The sequence below is a fragment of the Cryptomeria japonica genome, chromosome 5 (assembly GCF_030272615.1).
Source record: "Cryptomeria japonica chromosome 5, Sugi_1.0, whole genome shotgun sequence".
Lineage (NCBI taxonomy): Eukaryota > Viridiplantae > Streptophyta > Pinopsida > Cupressales > Cupressaceae > Cryptomeria > Cryptomeria japonica.
The window spans coordinates 484,124,128-484,149,008 of NC_081409.1; the positions used below are offsets into that span (position 1 = coordinate 484,124,128).

General features: G+C 42.8%; 1 protein-coding gene across 5 annotated transcripts in view; it reads left to right on the forward strand.

Annotated features, from left to right (window-relative positions):
- Nucleotides 1-24,881, forward strand: part of LOC131030760 (pentatricopeptide repeat-containing protein MRL1, chloroplastic) — a 268,461-nt gene that overhangs the window by 131,384 nt on the left and 112,196 nt on the right. For all 5 annotated transcript variants that reach the window (XM_059221492.1, XM_057961675.2, XM_057961676.2 and 2 more), the window contains one exon: nt 20,933-21,032. In XM_059221492.1, coding sequence (XP_059077475.1) covers nt 20,933-21,032 — 100 coding nt within the window. The remainder of the gene's footprint in view (nt 1-20,932; nt 21,033-24,881) is intronic.

The following is a 24,881-nucleotide window of genomic DNA, read 5'->3' on the forward strand; positions in this document are numbered from 1 at the left end:
AGTGTTCTTTATTCCATCCCGTATGGCTCACGGTTCAAATGCCCTTGACCTGGCGCCATCTCGTTCTGCTTCCCGTTCCTCGTACTGTTGCAAAATTTCTTGGCGTCGCTCTTCCTGGGCAATCTCCTCCAGGCGAGCTTGTTGTGCCAACGATGCTTGTGCTAGCAATCGGGGGAGATGGTTCATCAACCGATTTACCTCCGGACTCACTTCCAACGCTGTCCACACGGCACTTAGTGGGACTTCCGCCTCTGCCGCCTCTCGTCGCACGTAGGTCTGAATGGCTACTTGGAGTAGAATCGAAAATTCTCTCGTCGCAGTGTCTTCTCCTACGTAGAGTTTTGTTTGGGCATCGTTGACCTCCGGGTTCACCTCACCGACGGGTAGGCCCATTGTGTCTGTGCGCCATCCGTGTCTCCGTGTCTCCTGTTCCCGAGTTCGTGTCGGCAACGGCGCCAAATGTTTACCTCACTGGGTAAACAGGAAGAATGCAGAAATCGAACAGCAATGTACAATGCAAATATAAAAGAAGTACCAGAATAAGCTTTCCATTAATGTCAAAGGATGTTCATATTATATCCGTCGTCAACATTACATGTCCTCCAACATCCGGAGGTGGTACAATATATGACTCCCGAAGGGGTGCGACACAACCGTCGCGACTCCAACTACCTACCCGTCGGCTAACTAACTGACCGCCGTAACACATTATTACCGACGACAACATAAACATAACAACATAACATAATGATTATTCCTGACAACAACAATCATGCAAGGTACCATAAGCTGTTGAAAGGCAATTATTTTGCGGAGCCAGTGAATGGTTTCATTTGGAAGGTTTTCATTGTGGTTAGTTTAGGATAGGTAGGTTTCCATTTTCAATAAGTGTAGTTGCACAAGTCTGTGTCTTGTATTTATGTTAGGGGTCAATAACACATGTTAGTTGTAGTTGGGATGAATGTTTATGTTTGAGTCGCCAAGAGGTTCCCATGGGGTAGTTGGTAGTTAGTGACGGTTGGCAACTTGGCCAACCATTGAGTCTATATATGATTCGGATGGAACCTCGGCAAGGATGGTATTGTAATGACATATTCTTGCGAATTCAATAAAGATATCATTCTTCTGGTATAGCTGTTGTGGTTGTTACTTATGCTTTGATATATGAATGTTGTGTTACATGAATAGTTGGTATGTGTGGGAAATCCTTGTTTTATCTGTGAGTTTACCAACCTCACATTAAGGACTAAACATTTTGGCGCTGTTGCTTGAACGAACCTGGAGATGACTATGGTGGCAAGCGGAAGGAATTAATGGGCCGGCCATTCAACCAACAATTAATTGTCGTGGACAGCGACACACACGAAGAAAGTACCATGGAAGAGGTACGAGAGGATCAGTTGACAACAAACTTGGTAGAGTTGTGGGACGTGTTGGTCACGCAGTACGTGCAGAGGGAGGCTCAGGAGAGAGCCGTCTCTGAAGGCACGGTAGGTGGTGAACTCAACGTCAGCACTCCAGTCTTTGACTTGCTCGGAAGTATTCCAAGGTTACTCGCCAGAAATATGATTGCATATCAAGACTGAAGGGAGGAAACTGCACGGGAACTTCGTCGGCAACAAGTACTCCAAAGGTACGAAGAGCGGAACCGTAGGGAGGAAGAGGAGAGGGAGACAAGTCGACGCCGTACCTCTGGCACTTAATGCCCCTACGACCAAACAAAAACAAACGTACCACTGCCACCGAAGGAGTAGACGAGGGAACTGTACAGAGATCTCATCATATAAAAGAACAGGTCGAGCGGAGACGACGGCTAAGGGAGATTGCTGACTCGAAGAGCGCTGAGAAACGTAGCAGAAGTCGGAGTGTGAGTCGGAGTCGTAGTCGGGAGAGACAAAGGCTGTGTACGTGGAAGGAGTTGGCGGAGGTTGCCAGGAACCTGCCACTTCCAGACGTAGTGGAGGAAGATCTCATCGACCAAGCCCCACACCCGACGTTGAGTGAAGAAGACTCTGGAGCCGAGTCGCAGAGTAACTCGTCAGAGTATTTTGAACAAGGAGAGGAGGCAGTACGTGACCTGCACGAAGAGGTCGCCAATATTTTTGAAGCAACATTATCTGACATCAGGAATTTGTCCTTGTCAGAGGGAACCAAAATAGGAGGGTCAGATCCAGAAACCCTGGGAAGGAGGGACTATAGGAGCGAGGGTGACCAAAGCCATATGGACAGGGATCCAACCAGGTCAAGAGTGTACGGTACCTTCCAGACACATAATACCTTCCGAGCATATAGTAACTACCAAGTGCTACATAAAACCCTCCAGACAAAAACAATGGCACACACCCTGGAGAAACAAAAGCTTCCTAAATTCATGGGCGACGGGTCGGAGGATGCCGTACGACATTGTAAGACATGCATGACCTTTTGGGAGCCAAATGGCCAGGACGACTAGGATTACTGGTTAAAGGCATTTCCAGCCACTTTGCGAGGAATAGTAATTGATTGGTAGACAGACTTGGATGCCCAGTATAAAATGTTCTGGAACAATCTGAAGAAGGCTTTTCAAGAGGAGTTCAAACTCCTACTTGATGACATTGAAATCGTGGCAGAGATTTACAATAACAAGTAGGGAAAAAGTGAAAGTGTGCGGGCATACAACAGAAGGCTGAGGGTACTACTCAACAAAATGGAAAACCAGCTGGCAGATGGCCTCAAGAAGAGATGGTTTCTTGAAGGACTGGTACCGTCTCTCAGACGAATGATGAAAGTGGTCCCTCCGCCCTCGTATGATGAAGCATACAACCGTGCGATGGATATTGAAAGTGAAAATAAGACATCTCGAGGGAAGCGTCGGGTGAGCGATGGTGACAGTACAGATTAAGACAACGATGGGGAGTCCAAAACAGTGCAAGCACTTCGAAGGGATATGATGAGGATGATGAAAGAAGAAAAGGTTGACAAAGAAAGTGGCAAGGAAGGAAAAGAACTATGGTGCACTGACTGCAAGACAAAAGGGCACACTAAGGGGAGTTGCCCTCGTAAAGCTTTCTGTGACATTTGCCAAGTAATGGGACATTCCATTAAGGAATGCCCGTACAACTTGAAAGCACAGAGCACACAAGTGCTCTACACCCAACCTGATCAAGTCACATTGCTAGCGACACCTCCGAAGTCGACAACAAACTCTGACGCCTCTCGTGGAGGGTACCGAAACAACTGGCGGGGTAATAACAAGCCCAATAATAACACACCGAGGAGTAGAATTTAATACGACGCAAAGGGACGACCCATGATCCAATGTCGGAAATTCAACGAATAGGGTCACTTTGCGCGGGAATGTCAAAATGGAGACGATGCAGGAAGTTTGCTGTGCAAATGGTGCGGTCCGGGGAATCATGAGGACACAGAGTGTCCAAAGCAAAAAGGGGTGAATATGTTGGAGGTAGAAGAGCCGGAGGGAGGCGTACTGGCAATCACAAGCTTGCAAAACAAGAAAGCCATGTATCCTGACCCTCGCACAGAGAAGGAAAGACTCCAAGAAGCCAGGGCAGATATTGAGCGGGCGATGGCAGAAGAACGGAGGGCCTCACACCCAACTGCCAGTACCCCACTCCGGTCAGCACCGGAGAAAACTATCATTAAGCAGATGTTACAGACCACCATACTCGTACGGGTATCCGATCTTATATAGACCACGCCACAATTGAGGATGGCCCCGACAAATGCAGCCAGTGACATCACCGTCGGCTAGGAACACCGAACGGCGACAAAACCACCTAGTGCGGCTCCGGTCAAGGAACTTGGTACGGATGCCAGTGACCCTATGCTGTTCACGGTAAGCATTGGACGAAAACCAGCGGTGGTGGAGATGGACATGATGGGACAGAAGGTCACAAACACCATTGTGGATGGCGGGTTTGGAGTCAATGTGCTACCGAAAGAAACTTGGAGAGGTTTGGGCAAGCTTACTCTTTGGCCACCAACATTTCATCTTGTCGGTGTGGATCAGGACGACATCAAACCCTTCGGGACTGTCATGGCACAAAAGGAGATGATCGGGACACAAAAATTCCTTCTGGACTTCGTAGTCAGTCCACTGGAGAGAAAAGCATTCCATGCCCTCCTGGGAAGGGGATGGCTGATCATGGCTAGAGCCAATCATAACTGGAAGAAGAATACACTCTCAATCGAGAGTGAAGGTCATAAGTATGTGATTGACCTGAGGAATTAGTCCATCAGTGAAGAGCTTGCGTCGTATGACTCCGACTTGGAGGACTCAAATAGATGGGATTGGGGTTCCGAAGGAGACAAAGGAGGGAGGGAACCCAACGAAGGAGTGCTGGAACTGGACGAATGCTCCAAAGATGGAACTAGTTCGCTGGCCGGACTCTTCCATTCCATTGGCAGATGGAGGACTACGAGGTCTTCCATCCGGAGTGCCACATGCTACAAATATGCGAGATTGGGGAATCAAGTGGCGGTATGGAAGAACAATCATTCCCCCCCGAGTACGATATAGGTATTAGGAGGGAATGGCACGGGTGGATGACACGCCAGCCCACCAGTTTGAACGAGACAAACCCATCAAGTACGAGGAAAGGGATGTGAAAAAAGTTAATCTAGGCAAGGACGAGGACCCACAGGTGATACTCGTAGGGGATGACTGGAACCTCGTACTGAAGGCGGCGACTTTCAGGATATTTTTGGAATACAAGGACGTCTTTGCCTGGACCTACAAGGACTTGAGGGGGGTACCACCGGAATTGTGCGTACATTGCATAACCCTCGTACGGGGATCCCAACCCGTACGGAGGAGACCGTACAGGATGAACAAGAACTACGCGGCCAAGGTGAATGAGGAAATCAACAAAATGTTGGAAGCTGGGATCATATTCAATGTGGAAACCAGTGACTGGGTTTCCCCAATAGTCATTTCTCTCAAGAAGGAAGCTAATCAGATGAGGATATGAGTGGACTTCAGGTACCTAAACGTAGTAATAATCAAAGATCCATTCCCGATCCCATTCACTGACAGCATTCTGGAAGTAGCTGGGCATGAGATATGCACATTTCTGGATGGGTTTTCGGGATACAATCAGATAAGTATTGCAGAAGAAGAAAAGCTAAAGACCACATTTGTGGTGGAGGAGGGGATGTACGCCTACAATCGCATGCCTTTCGGGCTATGTAATGCACCGACAACCTTCTAGAGAATAATTTTACACATTTTTAACAAATGTCCGTAGGAAATTTATGGGCATTCTTGGATGACTGGTCAATTTTCAGTGATTAGGACACCCATCTAAAGGCACTCGGAGAATGTATGGAGAGGTGCCGTAAAGCTAGACTGGCTCTTAACCCAAGGAAGTGCATGTTTACATTGTTTGTAAAGGTCTCAAGACAGACCCAGATAAGATAGGAGTGATTGTCAACATGGAGAATCCAACGAATGTGACATGGGTGAAGTCATTTTTGGGCCATGTTGGCTACTACCGGAGATTTATCAAAGGCTTTGCACAAGTCTCCTGGCCCCTAGATAAGCTGACAAGGAAAGGGGAGCCGTTCGTATGGGGTACGAAGCAGGAAGAAGCCTTCAAGGAATTAAAAGATCGGCTGGTAAGTGTACCAATACTGGTGTACCTGGATTTGAATAAGGAGTTTCATGTACACGTCGATGCCTCCAACTTTGCGATTGGTGCTACCCTCGCACAAGTAGGGGCGCAAGGACTAGACCATTTCGTTTTCTTCGCCAGCCGACTTTTGTCAAGGGCTAAACGGAACTACAACACAACGGAGAGGGAGGCACTCGGGATGGTGTACGTAGTACAAAAGTTTCGCCACTACCTCTTGGCTACTCCGTTCACGTTTTACGTGGACCATCAAGCACTAATGTATCTTGTAAATAAACCAATTATCCAGGGTCGAGTAAGTAGAGATGGCTACTACTCCTGCAAGAGTTTACCTTCACCATTATTGTACGACCAGGCAAGTCCCATGTGATAGCCGACCAACTATGAAGGATCAGATTAGGAGAACCGGGTCGAAGGGGTGAACGAGGACTTCCCAGATGCACAATTGTTCCAGATTGCAGTACTACCATCGTGGTACGAGCAGATCGGCCAGTACCTCTCTACTTCCACATTCCGAAAGGAAATGCCCTCAGGGGAACGACGGAAGCTGGCATTGAAGAGTAAGACCTTCCAGCTAATCAATGGTCTGTTATATAGAATGGGCCCCGACCAAATCCTGAGGAGATGTGTTATGGAGGAGGAAATCCCCAGTGTGTTGAAGGAAGCAGATGACGGGTTAGCAGGCAGACACATGGGACCAGATGAAACTGCTAGTACAATACTTTTGGCCGGTCTATGGTGGCCAACTCTACACACTGACGCTCGAGAGTGGGTGGTTGGGTGTGACACTTGCCAACGCGCAGGAAAACCACTCAAGCGGGACTTCATGCCCCTCTTTCCCTCGTAGCCACAGGAGCTATTCGAATGGTGGGGTCTGGACTTTGTAGGACTCTTGAAGCCGAGTAGCATGCACATTTGCAAATATATTGTAGTAGCTATGGAATACCTCACCAAGTGGGCAAAAGTGAGGGCCTTGCCAGATAACACAGCTTTGAGAACGCCACGGTTCTTGTATGAACAGATCGTCACGAGGTATGGGATACCCCTTCAAATCATCAGTGACAGGGGAGTGCACTTTGTCAACCAAGTAATCCTTACCATAACCATAGAGTTCAAAATCTTTCACAATCTCTCTAGTCCGTACTACCCCCGAGCTAACGGACAGGCGAAAGCAACCAACAAGGTGTTGGTGTCAATAATTTACAAATCATGTGGGGTGGAGCAGGAAGACTGGGAGGAAAGGCTACCAGTCGTACTGTGGGCCTACCGCACAACCTACAAGGTCACCACGGGGCATACCCCGTTCCACCTCATGTACGGGCAGGAGGTAGTGGTACCGGCTGAGTACACCGTACCTAGCCTCCGGGTGGCGGTGGATAAAAGACTCGGTGATGAAGAAAGCTTAAGTGCAAGGCTTGACAGCGTGATGAAACTGGACGAACGAAGAATGACACAATGGGCAACGAAGGCAGCGCAATGACGACGGAAGTGGTGGCATGACAAGCACCTACGGCGAGTCAACTTCCGGCCGGGGCAGTTGGTTTTGAAGTATAACGGTCGGAACGAACTCCGACCGGGGAAGTTTAAAGTTCGTTGGCTTGGACCCTATAAGATCGGAGAGGTCGGCAAGAACGGGGCGGTGAAGCTACCTACTCTAGATAACAATCCAATCAGGGACCCAGTGAATGGTTCAAAGCTGAAAATTTACAAAGAATGGAACAAACCTGTGATCGGGATTAACATGCTGGGATATGCTACCAAAGGGCACTGGACCATTGGCGAGAGCAAGGAAGTCGACGAAGACCCGGTGGTAAAAGCAGAACCCTACCAGAGAGATGAAGAGTGGGCAAAGCCTTTTGCAGCCATGGAAGAGCGGCTTGTGCCGAAGCAGGTGGAAGGTGTTGTGGTTCCCAGGAACCACAAGCACCTCACCAACTTGTATTTTGGGGAGCTAGCTGTATGGGTGCGGGTTTTAGGACATTGGAAGAAGCAGGCCCCATATGAAGGTCTTCGAGAAGGGTACGTAGCATACGATATCGATGAAGAGGCTGAAGTCCGAAGGAAAGCCGAGAGTGCAAATAAAGAGAAGGAACCTGTAGACCTGGAGGCGGAACTTGACTTAGAGGAGTACGGGGCAACCCTTGGTCCTTGTTTAAAAATGGTTCTGAAAACAGAAGACCTATTCATCATCGCTTCCCAGCCAGGCAAAGCAGAAGCCGGACCCAATTCATTATACCGGGTGATCCCTAACCCCTCGAGACCACCGGAGGTTGACGGAGAAAAAGTAAAATGGTACCAACAGTAGAGAGGCCGCTACATTGACGGGCGATATAAGGGGGTGGGAGCTGCTCCGTTAGTCGACAAGATATGGGAGCTAGAGTACGTGGGGTCGTGTTGTGCACAAAAATGCTATAGGAGGTTGCCGCACGTCTGTATGTGGCTGCACGATTCGGAGATAAAGTTGAAGACTCAGAATGACCCCTCAGGAATGAAGAGGAGCAGAGGAGATGAGGACGCCGACCAAGGGTCAAAGAAAGGTGGGAAGAAGTTGGGACGAGTGGCAAGGGAAGAGCAAGAAAGAAATATAGTACCCGAGCAACAAGGAGGAAACTAAGGGGGCGGAAAAATCAATTGACAACATTGGTAGAGGCAATAAGCTACCCTGTGGATCACAAATTGCCATCACAACGATGCAACCTAATGTCGGGATACCTTGGTAAACTGAAGGTATGAAGAATTACATTTAAAAAGTGTTGTCAAATAAAAGAATTGAAGCAATTGATAAGAGACGGGATGTTAAAATTAAGAAGAAAAGAGTATTTGGAGGAGATAAAAAGGCGACGGTTGGCGAGTATTAAAAAATCAAAGTGCTAGGCAAAAGTAAGGGAAATAAGTAAGGAAAAAATATGATTGATAAAAAGGCAATTATTTTGTAAAAAAATAATGAAGTATGTAAGCCTAACCCTAACCCTAACCCTGAAAAGAGAAAATGATTATAAAAACCTCCTAGAAGTTCATTTTTATACAACACACAGGCAAGATTGTGTTGGTGACAGCAGAAGGACCAAGAGAGAGGAAGCGAGTCCAGAAGAAGGCGTAGCAAGGAAGGGGAATCCGTACGACGTACAGATTACACATACGGAAGCATCAAAGACTAGGCGAAGCAAGTCGTACGACGTTGCAAGTGAACCATATGACGACCATTGCACGACGTACGGGAAAGCCGTACAGAGCTTAGTAACTTGGGAGAAGCCGTACGGTCCACACGAGCACACTTGGAGGCAAGACCGTACAGTGATGTCGTACGGTACATGAGTACAAGACGTCAGGAGAGGCCGTATGAAAAGGAGGGGCCGTACAAAAAAGACATCCGGAACTCATGCACAGGAAATCTGTACGCATTCCGTACGGGTTGTCAAGATCAAGAGCACAGTGACCGTACAGACAAGGGAGGTATGGAAGATAGAGAAAAGTGGACACCGTACGGAGGAGAATGGACACTGTACGACCACTGTACGAAATCGGAAGAAGGTAGCAGTGCAATACGTACGGTATTCTGTACGCGGCAATCGGTACAGTGTAGAAGCGACAGTTGGTCTAATGGTCCGTACCAATTGGTGAGTCACACTTGCGGACCGTTATAATAACGGTCAAGGACGGGACAAAGATAGGAAAACAGGGCAAAGCAGTTGCAGTGCAACCATGACAGCTACAGAGCAACCATGACAGCTACAGATCTAGCTAGTGGCAGCAAGAAGGCCAAAAATAGGCCAAAAGTGCAGAAGGATCCAGAGGGAATCACGACGGAGAATGTAGCCTTTGAGAGTGTGACTGGCAGCGAATGCCGTACTTGGTGGGAGGAAACTTCGCCCGACCATGTGATAAAGGACTCCCTCAGAAAAGCTCAAGTAGACCATGCCATCCAGATGCCGACATTCAACATTAAGGATTTTGAGCCAGTCCTACGGACTATTGTATTCGGATACAACTACTAGGAAAGGGTTTCCATCATTCAGTTCCAGGGCTACATGGTACGAGTTTCATTCAAACCGGAAGATTTCGGGAGGGTATTTGGTATACCCGAGAAAGGGGCATTTGCAGTGAAACCAACCAAGAAGCTCACTAAGGAAAAGGGCTGCTGGATTTGGTATGCAAGGATGACCTCATAGAAGAGCAATTGAAAAGCACCTGGTCTGACAGTAGGGGCTTGAAGCATGCGTTTATTGCACCAGGAGAATGGAGAATGTTGATGGACTTGGTAAAAAGTTGCCTCACAGGAGCCAGCCGTGCATCCGACAGCCATCTGGATGATAGGGTTAATGAATGGGATTAAGTGTGGCAAAGTATACAACTGGGGGCAACTTTTGGCGAAAAGAATTCATGATTTCCTCAAGTTGGAACACAAGACATTTTACATGTGCCACCATGCCATCAGCCTATTTCTGGATGCCTTACGCTTGCAAGTACCGCCATAAATGTGAACCACTTTCGAACCGCGTGGAAGGGTGGAACCTAATAAGCCGACCATGTACTATTATGCCCATATGGACACGCTTGGTGACACCGCGCAGCCGACAAAGAGGAGGAAGCTGGACGTGTCCGTAGAAGTTGAAGATGACAGGAGTATCGAAGATTCTGAGGAAGAGGCCGAAGACACTGAGGAGCAGGAAAGTGGCGATGAGGGGTTCCGTATGGCACACCACACACAGCAGGAGAGGAGGATGGGGAAGCGGAATCGCAGCAACAGGAAGAGGAGGAAGACGAAGAGCAGCATGGAGGCTACGAGCACAGTAGAAGAGCACGCGGGTGAAATTTACACCCTCATAATTATCCTCTTCAGCACACTTGGTACCACAGGAAGCACTTACAGTAGCCAGTCCGGTTGGAGACGTACGACCAGTAGGGGTGTTGTTGCGGAAAATCAATGAAGGAGAACCATCGGCACAACGACGGGTGTCAATGCCGCAGATAAGTTTAGCTATACTTGAGTCGCAAGTTGTACCAGCTGCAGACCGTACCAGTATGGTAGACTAGACGGTGGTAGAGGAGGCCGTACAGCATAGTCTGAATAAAATAGCTTAGGAGACAGCCGTACTAGGAGAAGAAGAGCTAGTCGTATAGGGAATTGGTACTAGTACGACAGGTTCAGGTACTGGCACATCAAGTACTAGTACAACAAGTACTAGTACGACAGATACTAGTACGATACCAACAGGTACTAGTACGGTACCAATAGGTACTAGTATGGTACCAACAGGTACTAGTTCGACATGTACTAGTACGGTACCAGTGGAGAAAGATGAGTTGGGGGATGTACTGATGATGGGAGATGGTCTGGAGGAATTGGCAGTACTGGAGACATTGATGGATGAGGATATAGATGCATTGTTGGACGGGTGGCTGGGCTAGTTTGCATTCACATCTCACCCTCCCCCCTCCCCTTCACCACACGCCATGGCCATTGGACCGAACCAGACACAGGACAGGACTACCCCTATCATAGATCAGGATGAGGGGATGTTTGTTGAGGAGAAGAATAGAGCAACAGGAAGTGGTGGGCAGAACCCGAAGATCACCAGTGTTGGGGAAAGCAGGCCGGAAGGACTACTGGCAGGACTTCACCTCACTCCACCAGATCCCGGCAATCCAGCAGGCTCGCTCTAGTGGTTCTTTGGGGAGCTTCAGGGGATTTCAGATGTAGCACGTGGAATGGCACAGTTGACTGGGCAGATGGATGCCGACAACTTCGCAGACGCTGAGAAACTGCGCCACTTCATGACTTCTGGATGTGCAGACGAGTTTGCACGCCACTTCGAGCAACAGGGGTGGCCAGATAGTAGTACACCAGAGATGGTACAGGAATGGACGCGCATGCGACTAGTGGAAGGAGTGGGCACCTTGGGCGCCACCTTGTACAGTATGGAAGGATCCTTCTGGGATGTGTACCTGCAGATGCGACAGAGCCAGATAGAGAAGCAGGCCCAACAATTGTATGTAGCAAAACTAGAGAAGGAAGGGGAGAAGCATGCGCAGCTAGCCGCAGTAGAGAAGAACCCGAGGGTTGAGATAGAAACAAAGGTGACTACTTATGAGGCCCGTTGCAACATGCAAAAAAAGGAGGTGCAAGTATTGGCAGCAAAAGTGGCCGAGCTTACCTTACAGATGGAGCAAAAAGACAAAAAACTGTTGGAGGCCGCACACATGTTGAAGAAGGCACGGGAACGGAAGTTGATGGCAGAGAAGAACCTCAGACTCCACATAGGGCAACAACCTTCTTCTTCGACCACTATAGGGACACCTCCTCCCCCTTCTCAGTCCTAGTCTTTTCTTTTGTATTCCAGCGCCTATTGTCTTAGTCGTCTGGAAGACGACTACTTTTTGGGGGGGCTGATGTTAGGGGTCAATAACACATGTTAGTTGTAGTTGGGATGGATGTTTATGTTTATGTTTATGTTTATGTTTGAGTCGCTGAGAGGTTCCCGTGGGGTAGTTGGTAGTTAGTGATGGTTGGCAACTTGGCCAACCGTTGAGTCTATATATGATTCGGATGGAACCTCGACAAGGATGGTATTGCAATGACATATTCTTGAGAATTCAATAAAGATATCATTCTTCTGGTATAGCTGTTGTGGTTGTTACTTATGCTTTGATATATGAATGTTGTGCGACATGAATAGTTGGTACGTGTGGGAAATCCTTGTTTTATCCGTGAGTTTACCAACCTCACATTAAGGACTAAACAATTTAGTTTGTTTGTTTTGCGTCAATCATATCATCCTTCTTGTCATCTATGTCTTTATAGCTTGACTCTGTAGCCCGATGGATAATAAAGGCATTAAATAAATCACTATAGTTAAATATTTAAATTTAACTATAGTCCCAACCAAGCTTGAAAAACTCGGATTTTGCAATAACTCGGCAAGGCCAAAAAATTTTAAAAACTCGGGACTCGCCAAAACTCGGCGAAAACTCGGCAAAACTCGGCAACTTTATCGAACATTTGAAAATACATTTTTTTTTAATATATAATTCAAAAACACACATTTACACCAAATTTGTATAACATATATGATTTCCATGATATATAAATCAAATTTTTTTGGTAATACATAGCAACAAATGCAAGTATCATAGCAGAAACCAAAAACCAAGTGCAACATATGAATAAGAGTTCAATACATATCAACGTATCATAGTGACAGACTCATAGAGTTATAGAGTCATAGACCACAAAACAAGAACCTCGGAAATTCTGATTACATATCAAGTTCAAAGTTTGGTATCAATGAAAATAAGAAATCATAAATTGCGTCTACGACTAAAGCTCAAAACAGATTGTGGCCGCTGGGTGGGTGGTGCTGAAGTAGTGGCAACATCCTCAACACTAATAGGTGCCTCTGCTGCATGATCAACCTCCTGCTCCTCCTCACGTGCTACCACTTCCGCATCCCATTCCTCTCCTGCCCTCTCCAACTCACTCAGCTGCTCATTAGTAAGGAATGGATCCAAATCATTATCAACATCATCAGGAGAAGCAACCCATTCTGCTGCATATGGATCAATGTCATCCAAGTCAAGTGCTTCATGTGAATCTTGCCCTAGCACCTTCTTCTCATGTAATCGAATGTTGTACCGCACATAGACAAGATCATTCAAGTGTTGTTGAGTCAACCTATTGCGCTTTTTTGTGTGGATGTTCTCAAAAACACTCCAGTTGCGCTCACAACCAGAAGCACTACAAGGCTGTGATAATATGCGGATGGGAAGCTTTTGAAGATTAGGCGTTGTGGCACCATAATCTTCCCACCACAAATCTGCAAGGATACAAAATGTGATTTATAACTTGTAAAGATTTCAATAATCTTAAAGAGAGAAATAAATGGTAAAAATTAAACATATGTTTTTTTTTACCTGGTCGTAAGGTGGCTCTCCTACGTTTGCAATCAGGTTAAGAAAACAATTCCCCTAAGGCCTTCTTATAACTCTGCAACTCATCAAGTATCAGGTCTCAAAGGATCTCATCATCAACTAATCTCCGAATGCATGTGTCAAGGCCAATTCTAACCTCTGCATCTGCTTTGAAACTCGGAGAGTAAAAAAACTTGGGATTCAAGAAGTAGGCAGCATCATGAATATGTTGGTGGAGTTGATGGTTCCACCTCCGATCAATTATGCGCCATATGGGTTCATACTTGGTCTTGTTTGACCCATACAAGTGTTGAATCGCCTCTTTGGCCTTATCCATGGCCTCATATAGATACCCCATGGAGTTATGATCCCCATCCACTATTCGTAGCACCCTCACCAACGGTTCCGACACCTAGATATAAAAAATCTAACAAAATCAGCAGATTGAAATATTAGAAAATTAAATAATAAATCATCAATTAAAGTTTCAAAACTTACATTGATGATCTCCTCCACTATCTTGGCAAAATTAGTATCAAAAATGGCAATCACAACCTTCTTTGCTTCAGGCTTTGTAGCATAAGGACTCCCCAACCATCTTTCACTCACGAACATCCGCTTCAGGTTGGGCAATGTAGCAAGTATGCTCTGCAAGGTGAGGAAATTGGTAGCAAAGCGTGTGACCCCCGACCGCACAAGATCCTTACCTTCAGTGTGCTCTCTCATAAGATTCAGGACCCATGTGTGATTGTAGATGTATTTGGTGATATTCCTTCCATCTTCAACCACTTTCTTTACCCAAATTAGTTTCCCTATGTCCTCAAGGAGCAAGTCAAGACAATGGGCAGCACAAGGGCTCCAAAATAATGTCGGATGTCTAGCCATTAGAAGTCTGCCGGCTGCCACATATGCAGCTGCATTATCAGTCACAACTTGGATGACATTCTGCACTCCCACATCCATCACCACCTCATCCAGCATGTTGCACAAGGTCTCCGCATTCTTCACTTCATTGGAGGCATCAATTGATTTTAAAAATACTAACTGTCCTCCTGAAGCAACTAGAAAGTTGATGAGTGTCCTATTCCTACCATTTGTCCATCCATCAGAAAGAATGGTGCAGCCATTCTTTTCCCAAATAGGCCTTTGCTCTTCCACTAATGCATGAGTGTTTTGGACCTCATCCTGCAATAACGGTCCACTTACCTCGTAACGGCTTGGGGACTTGAACCCTTTACCTGCCACAGTCAACGCGGTGACCAATTGGTCCCAAGATGGACTAGAAATAGCATTGAACGGAACATCGTTGTAGATAAAAAATCTAGCACATGCCACCTTGGCTTGTTGGTGAGCCTCTTTATTCCATGCAGTGCCAAGCAATCCAGGTTGTGCACCAGGAGTGTTACGTGGAATAAAGAAGTTTTCCATGTTGCTGTCCAAAGTTCCCTTTGCTCGTATCCGTGGCCCAAGGGAAGAACCAGATGTCCCCACATCTGTATGTGACCCTATGGAACTCAAATCTGCCCTTGGGGCTGCCATTGCCTCTGCTGTTCTCTTTTTTGTTGCCTTCCTTTGATCATATGCTTCAAGCGCTGCTATTGCATCTCTCGTAGCCTCTTCAGTACATTCCGTACAGCTTGTGGTATCTCGGCATTGAATTTTTGCAAGGTGATATTTGAACCTATTAATGCCACCTTTTACAATTTTTTTGCAATGGTTGCAAAAAACATCTCCTCGTTTTGGACCTGGTCTCCCATGTTTCCAACAAGGGTCTCTCTTTTTGCCACCAACTTTAACTGTAGAAGCTGAATCCATTTTCTTTCAAAAAGATGTGGAAAAGAACCTAGCAAAAGAGAGACAACATTTAGAGATAAATAACATTGTTACCAGAAAAAATCACTAACATCCAAAAATTACAATGACTGTATAACTGTATTTTATTTACAGTCATCTATTAATAGATGACTATCTAAAATTAAAATTTTTAATTGGTTGTGTATTTTTTTAAGTTTTTAACTTCAAATTTAAATTTAAATGAAATGCTTTAATACACATTGACATTACACAGTTGACAGTCATTTCAAATGACTATGAGTATGTATTACACAGTCATTTCACAATTGACTGTGTAATACACAGTCATTAATTACAATGTACATTAATGATTAATGTATTACATAGTCATCAGTCATTTGAAAATGACTATGTATTACACAGTCATTTCAAATGACCGTGTATTACATAGTCATCAGTCATTTGAAAATGACTGTGTATTACACAGTCATCAGTCATTTGAAATGACTGTAATGACTGTGTATTACACAGTCATTTGAAAATGACTGTGTAATACACAGTCATTTCTCATTTGAAATGACTGTAATGACTGTGTATTACACAGTCATTTGAAAATGACTGTGTAATACACAGTCATTTGGAAATGACTGATGACTGTGTAATACATAGTCATTTGAAAATGACTGTGTATTACACAGTCATTTGAAAATGACTGTGTATTACACAGTCATTTGAAATGACTATGACTGTGTAATGATGACTGTGTAATACACAGTCATTTGAAATGACTGTGACTGTGTAATGATGACTGTGTAATACACAGTCATTTGAAAATTTGAAATGACTGTGTATTACACAGTCATTTGGAAATTGAAATTTGAAATGACTGACTGTGTAATGATGATTGTGTAATACACAGTCATTTGAAAATTTGAAATGACTGTGTATTACACAGTCATTTGAAAATTGAAATGATTGTGACTGTGTAATGATGATTGTGTAATACAATCATTTGAAAATTTGAAATGACTGTGTATTACACAGTCATTTGAAATGACTGTGACTGTGTAATACACAGTCATTTTCAAATGACTGTGACTGTGTATTACACAGCCATTTGAAATGACTGTGTAATAAAATGACTGTGACTGTGTATTACACAGTCATTTGAAATGATTGTGTAATAAAATAACTGTGACTGTCATTTGAAATGACTGTGTAATAAAATAACTGTGACTGTGTAATACATAGTCATTTGAAATGACTGTAATTACTAATGATTGTGTATTACACAGTCATTTGAAATGACTGTGACTGTGTAATACATAGTCATTTTCAAATGACTGTGACTGTGTAATACATAGTCATTTTCAAATGACTATGACTGTGTAATGAATCTAATGACGACTGTGTAATACACAGTCATTTGAAATGACTAAGACTGTGTAATACAGAGTCATTCGATTAAAATTTAAAATGATTGTGAATTCGAAATAAAACAATACAAAAAGATCACGAATAAACAAGTAAAAATCTGGTCGCGCGTGCAAATGTAAACCCTACTGGAAATCGCGTGGCGTTTTTTGCGTGCGTTTTTTGCCTTCCGGAGTCGCGCGAAATGGAATAAAGACTTAGTTTTTTTTTTGCCTGCGACTTAAGTCGCATTTTTCTCGCGTTTTGTGCTGCGTTTTCGGGCGGGTTTTGGCAATTAACGGCGAGTATTTGTCAAAAAAATCGCGGCGACTATATGGAAAAATCGCACCGAGTATTTCCGCGATTAACTCGCGCGCCATTAGGGATTGCGATTACTCGTGAGTTTTCTAATGGCTCGCCGAGTTTTGCAAGCCTGGTCCCAACATTGAATAAATCACTAAAGTTAAATATTTAAATTTACCTTTAGGAACTTTTAATTTTTTGCTCAGTTAATTAATGGCCCATTAAATTTGCAATCCAGATGAGGTATAAAATGCACCAAAATATTGTCAACCAAAATTGTTTCAAAATTTACCAGTCACTGAGCCCAAATTGACCTACTATAAATAGTAAGTGTCTGGAAAACCTGTCAAATCACCTCCGATTGGCTTGCAACTGAAATTGGCCTACGCCAAATCCATCAATGATCCCTGTAAGGCCCTGGTTATCCCTCGGTACCATGGCAAAAAGGGCTAACGACCAATCACCTCATGTCTGCTAAAAAGGGGACATTACGCATTTAGAGGATGACACCTAGGTTGAGGTGAGAGAGTTCATTGTCAATGAATTGCAAAGTTACAGGGAAGCAAGGGGTAGGCTCTTTTCTTTGAAGCTAGCTAAGTGAGGAAGAACCACTCAAACACTAGGTATAAAATTTGGAGTCTTTCACACACATCTTACAAGTTTCTAATTCCAAATTTCCAAGTTTACAACTATTGATAATTTGATAAAATATGTTTCAACTTTGCTTTTTAACAATTCAATATTTTATTTTGTAGAGTCTTGGTGGACATATTGTGTGGAGATACCCCAAATCTCCAAATATTTTCCCTCCACATCTTATGCCAACCTTGTAGTGCATCCAATTGTGAGTGCAATTGGAGCTTATTTGAGGTTACCGACATAAAGAAGAGGAACAAATCAGCTAAAAACTGCCTCAACAAACTTGTCTTTGTGCAATACAATCTTCAACTGTGCACAAGAAAGGTAGAGGAAATATCATATGATCCAATTGATATGGATTAGATAGATCCTTACAATGATTGGACAAGGCGGGATGAGCAGACTCCATTGTTTACTGAGGATGAGATCTATGATTTGGAGAGGCAGGCATTGGAGGAGGTGGGTGCAATTGGATGACATTGATGATGCTGAGGAGTCATTGCCACTAGCATCTACATCCGGGATGGAGGTCGAGCGGGAGCCATGGCTTGTCATGCCAAGCGCGGAAGAGGAGCCACAATAGATTCCAAGGACTAGACCTTGTAATTCTTCCTCCTCTAGTTTTCACTAGATCAAGGAAGAGGAAGATGTAAAATGTTTTAATGTAGTATTTTCTTTTGGTTTTAGAAAAACAGTTTACTTTTTCATTTTGTTTCAGTCTATCACAATAGACTCCAAGGAGTAGACCCTCTAATTCTACCTCTACTAGCATCTTCATCCGGGATGGAGGTCGAGTGGGAGTCACAGTTTGTCATGCCAAGCGCATCGGAGGAGCCACAATAGATTCCAAGGACTAGACCCTGTAATTCTGCCTCCCCTAGTTCTCACTAGATCAAGGAAAAGGAAGATGTAAAATGCTTTAATGTAGTATTTACATTTGGTTTTGCAAAAGCAGTTTACTTGTCATTTGTTTCAGTCTATCACAATAGACTCCAAGGACTAGACCCTCTAATTCTACCTCTCCCCTAGTTTTCACTAGATTAGGGAAGAGGAAGATGTAAAATGTTTTAATGTAGTATTCACTTTTGGTTTTACAAAAACAGTTTACTTTTTCATTTGTTTCAGTCTATCAGCCATCAACATTCCATTTGAAGATGCCATTTTGTACCTGATTTGCATTTAAATCAATCAAATATAATAGAAAACACGTTTTCACTCATTTATGGAGTCATTGGATGCATCTTCTTATTGAATTTTGCCAAAAAAGTGTGTTTCTAATGAAATTTAAGCAAGTTTTTAAATTGTGGAGTTTTTTGCCGAGTCGAGTGTTTTGGGCTTGGTGTGCCAAGACTGAATAACCTATATAGATTTCTGTCATTAATTTTTCTGTCATGATAACCTATATAGATTTCTATATTGTAGTTGTTGTTTGTTCTCTAAGAGAAGCCTACTTTTTCTCTATTTAGAGATTGATATTAGTAGAGACAACCATCTTAGTGTTTGTGTACCCTACCATATAGACTTGTCCCTTCGAAGATGCAAGAAGGTGACCCATTTGAGAGGAAACTGATATTGCCAAAGGCATTCCCATCCCTAAGAGGATATGCTACTTATTTAGAATTTGTTCATGTGTACAAAGGCTTATTTAGATTTATCCGAGTACTCTTAAAGCTGTGCAATTAGTGTGAAATTAGTTCTTAAGAGGAAAAATCGGTAATGACCTATAAGGAGAAATTACGAAGTGTAAAAAAAAATTCATGATAATTGTTTGATGAAATACCTCGCTTTTTTGGATGATATTTGCTTAACAATATGATAAGGAAGAAGTTTGTACGACACTCATGCTACCAAGGAGTTTACTTTTGTACGACACTCATGCTACCGAGGAGTTTACTTAACTGCATTGTTGTTTGCTTGGCTGCCATAATAGTAACAAAGTTTCTGGAGGTTGGTCTGACCAAGATCTTAAGCTGATGTGTCCTTGTTGGCATAGGGTTTCCCTCTTTATCTTCATGGAGGAATTTAAATTCTTGTGGAGCTGCACCTGTGCTTCTTTCAGAGTTGGTTACAGGGTGCTATTAGAAAACAAATGTCTGAAAACATATAGAGATACATACTGGTTGGGCCCATGCAAACTGAGAAAATCTAAGGAAGATTTTGTTATTATTGAGCTTGTTGGCTTGACAACTGAACTGATTTGTTCTAATGTATAATGTCCATACCATGCAGAACAATTGTGAAGAAACAGGAGATCCCTGCCGACTTGTTCTAACCAGCCAGAGTCGTTCAAATGTATTCTCTATGATATTTGGAGGTCGTTAATTCATCTCAGGGCAATTCCCAAGAGAAGTGAAGCTGTTGTAGAGTTGGTCTCTGCCTATGAGTAGTCCAAATTCATGCATATGCACGGAAGAAATGAGAAAATGCAAGAGTGATAATTTATTATGAAATTTGGTACTGCCCATTATCTTTACTCATTAATTTGTTGCAGAGTTGGTCTCTGCTTGTGAGTGGCATTTATCCATGCATATTCAAGTTAGAAAGGAAAAAATGCAAGAGCAATGATTTATTATGAATTGGGCATCGTCCATTATCCTTTCTACTGAATTGGACTTAATTCAAGGCTCACATTTCTCACTCCAAGCTGGCTTAACTTCAATGCTAGCTATTTTTGATTGTACTGCATGACTTAAAAATAATCCAGCTGCCTTCCCTGATAATAAAAAGGTACTATGTCATGGACTGTACATGAAAATACCATCCAAACTCAAACTAGCACATGTTTCCTCAACACAGATTTTTTATTGTTTATTCTAGATTGCCCAAGCATGGCTTAGTTGAGCATTCTGCTACATTTCCTTCTAAATAGTGCAAGACTCCGTAGTATGAAGGTTATTTCTATATCGAAAATTTTGACATTGAACTTATTTGATGTAAACGTATTTTAAATTAAAGCTCAGTATTGCTTCCATTTATATCTCCGATTCTCCAGATAACTGATACTCCACTATTTTGAAACTGTATAATGGTTGGCTGTTTCTTGCTGGCAAGTTTTGATATTTTGTCTGATTGGTAGATCTGGATATCTGCTACTGACAGTTTAATCTTTACAGAAATGAGATGTAAATATTTATGCTTCTCTGATTGTTGTAATGATGAAGAAGTGCAAGATTGTAGTTGTTTAAGTGGAGCATCTGTCTTGTGTTAGTGTTGCCCATTCAAGGTTCCAAATTTTGTTTTTGCAGGCGAAAAATTGGCAGAAGGCACTGGAGCTATATGAAGAAATAAAGAGAGCAAGATTTGTTCCGACAGTTTCTACATTTAATGCACTTATTACATCTTTGTGTAAGTTGGTCTACTTGCTTTATATGATGCATTCAGAATCCAATTTACAAAATAAAGTCGCATTCAATATTATGCCAAAATATTGTAATGCTCAGTGTATGAAAAAATAATTTGTAATATTTGAAGTCCTCCAATGTTAAGTTTAATTTTAAAAAGACCACACATTGTAGCCTCAGGTGCAGCAGCTGGTTTCAATCTCTTAACCAAGATCTTCTAAGCTGTGGCTGAAAACTCATATTTAGTTGACAGAAATTTATGCACAGTATCAACCATACATGTGTTTGTCAAACCTGGAAATCTTTTTAGTAGGAAAAAACTTATAGCTTCATCTTATTCTAATTCAGTAAATTCCATTTGAAAGCATACATGCATTGCATTCTTGAGTTTTAAAATCTCCTAGCAAAAATGTGGGGAGTTCAAAATTGAAGTTAAATCCTTTATTGGTAAATGCATAGTTTGCATACTCAGACTTGACTTGGACTCAACAGAATGAAAAATTCTGACTCAGTAACTTAAATAAATGCTTAGATTTATTTTAAAAACATAAATTTTATGCAAAATTCAGTTATAAAATGTATCAAACGAGTCTTTAAAACACTGGGGAAATGTTTTCTATTATATTAGAATACAAGTAGAGTAGAAAATACATCATCACGTGGATACAATAGCTAGTTGATAACTATAATGAATTTGTGATGATTGTTTTATTAATCGAGGAAAGTTACAATTTACAATATTTTCAATTTCCTCTTTCTTGTTTTGTGAAAAAATGGGGAGAGGGTATAGTATTTGAATTCAGTTGCAGCTCCTTGTTTTACCTAGAAGCTTGTGCTTGTGGCTCCACCTTGCTACTAGGTGGCAATGGTTCCTTCTCTACACCATCGATGTCATCCAATCCAATCATTCCTACTATTGCCATATCCTCCATAGCCAACATCTTGAAATTAGAAATCTAAACCTTTCTAAACAAGAAGGGTTCTTAATCTTGTGTGCTCCAATCACTCTAGGGTTTAATCTCGTCCAAATTCAATAAGCACTTGTTACTTGTTCTCGAACTTTCTTGTGTGAATTCGAAGGTTATATTGCACTAAAACTAGTTTGTTGAGAAATGAATGAATGAATCAAGATTTTTAATGACAATCAGAACAAGACAAGGCAGTCTATGGGACCCAAAGCTGAAAAACAACACAATGACCACCAAAGAACCAACTCACAAAACCCAGAAGCAAACATGGAGCGACCGTTAATCCTTGCGGATCAAGGTTCTTTTTCTGTGAATTTTGACTAGGTAATCTTCCATCTTTACAATTTGTTACTCCTCGAGCAAAGTATTTAGAGACTCAACTTTTAGAATATCCGTATATTTGCTCCAAAATTTCCTCAAAAGCCGAACAATTCATGATGTCATTCTGTTTGCACTGACCTAGATGTGCAAAGAAGGCAAACCTTGTCAGCCTATTCCTCTTTGGGTATTTTTGAAATAACCCCCTTAATTTTTTTCAAATTTTTCCAGTTACAACATCACAAGCACTCGTTAGGATTAGAGAAATGATAATCAAATTGCTTCTGAAAGGTAACCCTTCCACTTTCTGATCACCAAGAGCCCAGTGCGGGAAGGTGAGAGCATACAGTGAAAAGGGGATCATTAGCTACAATAATCAACTGGAAATTATAATGCAAATTACAATACTGGGCGACAAGCCAACAACCCCTTTCGCTTATCCAGTGGGAGATAGAGATTTCCACTACAGTTGGTGGTGTAACCAGCCAGATTACAAAATCTAAGAAACTAAAATGAGCAACAATCACTTGACCACTTATCCGGTGGGAGGACTGAAAATGAAATTACAATCCACTCAACCGCTTATTCAGCGGGAGGACAGTATTACAATAACCAAGAAAGGTGGAAAGCCAACCTCAGTGGGTTTGATGTTACAATCCACAAAGAAGTCGTTGTTAGTACTACTAATCAGCTTTACAATAAAGAGCATAAGATTTTAGATTAAGAACATCACTATCCATCGCTGCAAATGATGATATAAGCACTCCCAAAACCGACACAGACCAACCATACCAAAAACACACTCCACACTACAATTTTCAGAATCTTAAATACAATAAGAGCAAGCTGGAAACTCAGATCAGCGACTTCAAACCACATCAAAATGCTCACAACTCCACTAATACTCAACGGATTGACTCAAAACTGATCGCATACGAAAGCTATGAGGTAGGCGATAATGTTAAGACCAACAAATCGCAACAAACCCACCCAAACAATTTTGGCACGCATTCCAAGATGACACCAACATAGTATGGCTGGGGAAGAAGTACAATTTGCAATAATAAAATGGAGACTCCAAATTAAGCATTGTAAACTTACATGAAAAATTGCCTAGAGCACAGGGAAATAATGAGCCACTAACCTGAATGAACGAATGCACAGGCGGAGAGATATGAATGAAAATAAGCTATAGCCACACCAAAACCAGCAGCCTGGAACACACACAACACTCCAAATACGAAAAAAACTCAAACACACTTGCAATGATTTCATCCATTCTTCTGAGTGAAAAACAGTCCTAAATCTCAACTAGTCGCTATCTTTCAAGCGTGAAGCTAAACATATAGTCTAGGAGGTAAGCATTCCTCGAAGCATTACAACAACATTTCGGCAATACTTAGTTATAATATTCATGGATACCCAAAAAAGAGAGCCAAGGTGCATATTTATAACTTTCTCCCCAAGTCGAACTTCCTTTCCCTCCAATATGGGATTAAACATCCACATTCAAATCTCCTTTAATTTGTATTCATTTCACCTCCTCCACAAATCACCCAAGGGATAATAATATTTCATTTAGCAACCAAAGTATTTTCTCCCTTTAGTGGCCGCCCCACATAGACAAATATTAAGTCAATGCTAAGATATAATTTTTAATGAGAAAATACCTCAAAAGAGACTTCCAACCCAACATTAAGAAATTAATAATTTGAGCACCAAGTCGACTGTTAGTAGTCTAAGTGGATTAGGTTGTAGTATGCCGAACATCAAGATACAATTTATAACACCAGAGCATAATAAAACATTAGCATGGAACCAACAACACACAATACAGTATACCAAGATATATTCGTGTAACACAGATCTCTATCATATTCCTCTCCAATCCAATGTGTCCCAAATGTGCTACAAGTTTACAATATAAAGAGTTTGCGGTTGGTTAGGCTATCAACCGTCAGACAACTAACTACCCCGTAGATACCCTTAATACTATTGTTTTCTTTTAAAGCATTACAAAAAGCCTTATTTACTAATTAACTGGCTTACATCATCCCCCCCCCAAAACTTGTCGTCTTCCAGACGAACACAAAACAACAGAAGAACAACAAAAACTATCTACCTAGAGGGACAAGAGGATGTCCCTGTTCCTGTAGTGGCCCGCTCTCGGAGGATCTTTAGATCTCTTTCCGCAATGAGTTGTTTCTCCCGAGTTACTTTCAGAAGCCCTAGTGCGTCCATTCGGTCTCTCTCAGAGGCAGCCAACTCCCGTTCCCTTTCCAGCCACGTGGTTCTCTCTTGAGCCACTTCTTGCTCTAGAGCATTGATCCTTTTTTTCAGCTCCCTCTCTCGCTGTAGGGATAAGGTGTGGTCTCCTTCCATTTTGCTCGCTTTCCAGGTCATCCCCTAGAGCTGTAAGAATGTAGTAAGGAAGGTCCGTTCCATGGAAGTGAGGGCTCCCATTTCTTCCTGATTACCTCCTATATGCCCACTAAGGATCTGTGGTATTTCCCAGTGTGCTACCATCTCCAGAGTTTCTGTGTCGGGCCACCCTTGGTTCCTTATTT